The following is a 2,737-nucleotide window of genomic DNA, read 5'->3' as shown; positions in this document are numbered from 1 at the left end:
GCTTGGCCATCGTGGCACTCACTGCAAGGAATCCATTGACCCAACTTTTGGGGAAGAAGAGCACTGGGGGGCTGAAAATGCAACATATGATCATTTAGATGCTGAAACAGATGCTGACAATGCTACTGAGGTTGAAACAGATGCTGAAAATGCTACAGAGGTTGAACCTGATGCTGAAAATGCTAGAGGTTGAACCTGATGCTCCAATTGCTACAGATGCACCAACAGTGTCATCTGCTGCAAGGTGCAACTGCTATAGATGTTCTCATTTCAATTTTTGCTTTATTTGATGTTCTCATTTCCTTTTTTGCTTTATTTGATGTTCTCATTTCCTTTTTGCTGCATTTAATGTTCTCATTTCAATTGTAGCCCAAGGAAGAACTACAAAAGGGCAGCTGATAGAGGGATGTCACCAGCCAAGAAGAGGCTCAAGTTTGCACCAGATCCTACAGTAGGATCTGTAACTGGAAGCAACCAGCTAAGCAAAGAAGTGAGCAAAACTGTCACCACAAGGAGGAGTTCAAGGCTCTTAACTAACCCTGCTTGCAACACCAGGAGCAAGAAGATGAAAGACCTGTGACTGGAATCATGTAGGGCACTGCTGTTTTTGTTGTTCCTTTTGTGATGCTGAAATTATGAACTTATGTAATGGTGAACTTGTGAGATACTATCTTGAATGTGCAATGCTCCTTTTGTGACCTGCTAGTTTGGAATATTATGTGAGCTGCTATCTTGTGAGATGCTACTTTCAAATATTTTTGTGAGCTCCTATTTTGTCACAACAGATAATTTGTTCAAATATTTCAATCTATGCTATTTTTTCAGTCATCGATCAAAGCAAGATTCTTGATTCATTTCCAAATAGCAACATCACAACATTCCCAAATCACAACATTGTCCTGTGATAATACATACCCACACCAAGCTCCATCACAACATACACTACAAAGAGAAATCCATTTAGTATGGATTATTAGACCACCCAGAAACAAATGTAGCCACAATGCTAATACCAAGAACTATGATAAATTCCCATGCTTGCATAAGCTCGTTCCTCTTTTTCATCTTCAGCTTCAGTTTCTTGTTCTTCTCGGTTAGATACATCACCCTCCTCTCTAAATCATGAGATTTTAGCCAGCTCTTCTCCAATCCTGCATGAAGCTCCTCAAATGCACGAGCAACACGTTCGGTCGGTGGCGGGTCAATCCATACAACCCACTCACATTCATCAGGAAGCTACAAAATCAATGATCGAATTAGAAAGAGGGGAAAGAGCAGAATCAAATCAAGCTTAAAAGCCAAACACTTACATCAAGAGGGCAGCCGAGAAACCTTCTGCCGGAGCTTGCTCCTCCCCAGGCGACACGACGAGCAGGAATAAGCCCGTGGCCAGGGCACCGCTGCATCGAGCGAACCTCAAGGCCACAGAATGTCAGATCGGGGATGTAAAACTCCGATTGAAACTGAACTATGCCGACACCATCAACCTAACAGCAGCAAAAAAACCCAAATTGACGAACCCTAATTTCGCAATATGCCCATCTCTCCCCCAAATCGACACTGAAACTTACATTGGCGGCCACCGACGAGCTCGCAGAAGACATCACCGCCGTGCCCGCCGTAGACATCGCTCACCACGCCGTGCTTGACCTGCCCCTCTCTCTCTCCGACCGCGGAAACGCCCGATCCAGTACGTGCTCAAAAATGCCCCTGTCGTCGCGAGGAAGAAGAAAGAGGGGAGAGAGAGTGAACCGGTTAGTTGGGCCCAGATGTACGGCAGGAGGGGCAAAAATGTCAAAGAAACGGCACGTTAGCGGTCAAACAACCTTGACTGGATGGAAACGGCTCGGAGGGGCATTTCTATAAGGGCACATCACGGCGGAGGGGCATTTTTGAGTAGGCTTTGGAATTAGGGGTATATCTGATTAGGTGGTTCGAGTTAGGGACAGAAATGCAAATGGCCCTAAGCTATATGCCAAGTTCAGCAAGTGTGAGTTTTGGTTGAAGGAAGTTGGATTCCTCGGACATGTTATATCCGAAGAAGGAATAGCTGTAGACCCTACCAAGGTCATCACTGTGACAAATTGGGAAGCACCCACGTCAGTTGGAGAGATCCGGAGTTTTCTTGGACTCGTAGGATACTACAGAAGGTTCATTGAGAATTTCTTGAAGATTGCAAAGCCCATGACAGAGTTGTTGAAGAAGGACACTAAGTTTAAATGGACTGAGGAATGTGAGGCCAGTTTTCAAGAGTTGAAGAAACGCTTGGTTATAGCTCCAGTGTTGATTCTCCCAGATCAACGCAAGGATTACCAGGTGTATTGCGACGCTTCTCGTCGAGGACTTGGAGCAGTACTTATGCAGGCGGGAAGAGTTGTTTCTTATGCCTCATGACAGCTTAAACCCCATGAGTTGAATTATTCTACCCATGATTTGGAGTTAGCAGCCGTAGTGCATGCTTTGAAGACATGGAGACATTTTCTCATCGGAAACCATTGTGAGGTGTACACGGATCACATGAGTTTGAAGTATATCTTCACACAGAAGGAGTTGAATCTCAGGCAAAGGAGATGGTTGGAGCTCATCAAGGATTATGATATGAAGTTGCATTATCATCCCGAAAAGGCTAACGTAGTAGCCGATGCATTGAGCCACAAGAGTCATGTCAATACACTCATGACCGGAGGGTTACCCAAGGAGTTAGCAGAGGATATTCATGAGCTATGTTTGGAAATAG

General features: G+C 44.8%; 1 protein-coding gene across 1 annotated transcript; it reads right to left on the bottom strand.

Annotated features, from left to right (window-relative positions):
• Positions 1 to 960: 960 nt before the first annotated feature.
• On the bottom strand, positions 961 to 1,628 carry LOC147964428 (uncharacterized). Its single transcript, XM_087529968.1, has 3 exons — positions 1,572 to 1,628; positions 1,311 to 1,487; positions 961 to 1,236 (listed from the first exon to the last, which is right to left on the bottom strand). The coding sequence occupies exons 1-3, from the start codon at positions 1,626 to 1,628 to the stop codon at positions 961 to 963; spliced, it is 510 nt and encodes a 169-aa protein (XP_087386094.1).
• Positions 1,629 to 2,737: the final 1,109 nt, after the last annotated feature.

This window comes from Triticum urartu, chromosome 6A (assembly GCF_056163025.1).
Source record: "Triticum urartu cultivar PI428250 chromosome 6A, HENAU_Tu73, whole genome shotgun sequence".
NCBI lineage: Eukaryota > Viridiplantae > Streptophyta > Magnoliopsida > Poales > Poaceae > Triticum > Triticum urartu.
Note: the sequence above shows the minus strand (reverse complement) of the source record. Positions and strands in the feature narration are given on the sequence as shown.

Excerpts from the sequence above, each read along its gene's own strand:
- LOC147964428 (XM_087529968.1), bottom strand. The coding sequence starts at position 1,628 with ATGTCTACGGCGGGCACGGCGGTGATGTCTTCTGCGAGCTCGTCGGTG. Across the intron at positions 1,488-1,571 it reads GCTCGTCGGTGGCCGCCAAT|GTTGATGGTGTCGGCATAGT; the intron begins GTAAGTTTCAGT and ends TGCTGCTGTTAG. Across the intron at positions 1,237-1,310 it reads TTCTCGGCTGCCCTCTTGAT|CTTCCTGATGAATGTGAGTG; the intron begins GTAAGTGTTTGG and ends TTGATTTTGTAG.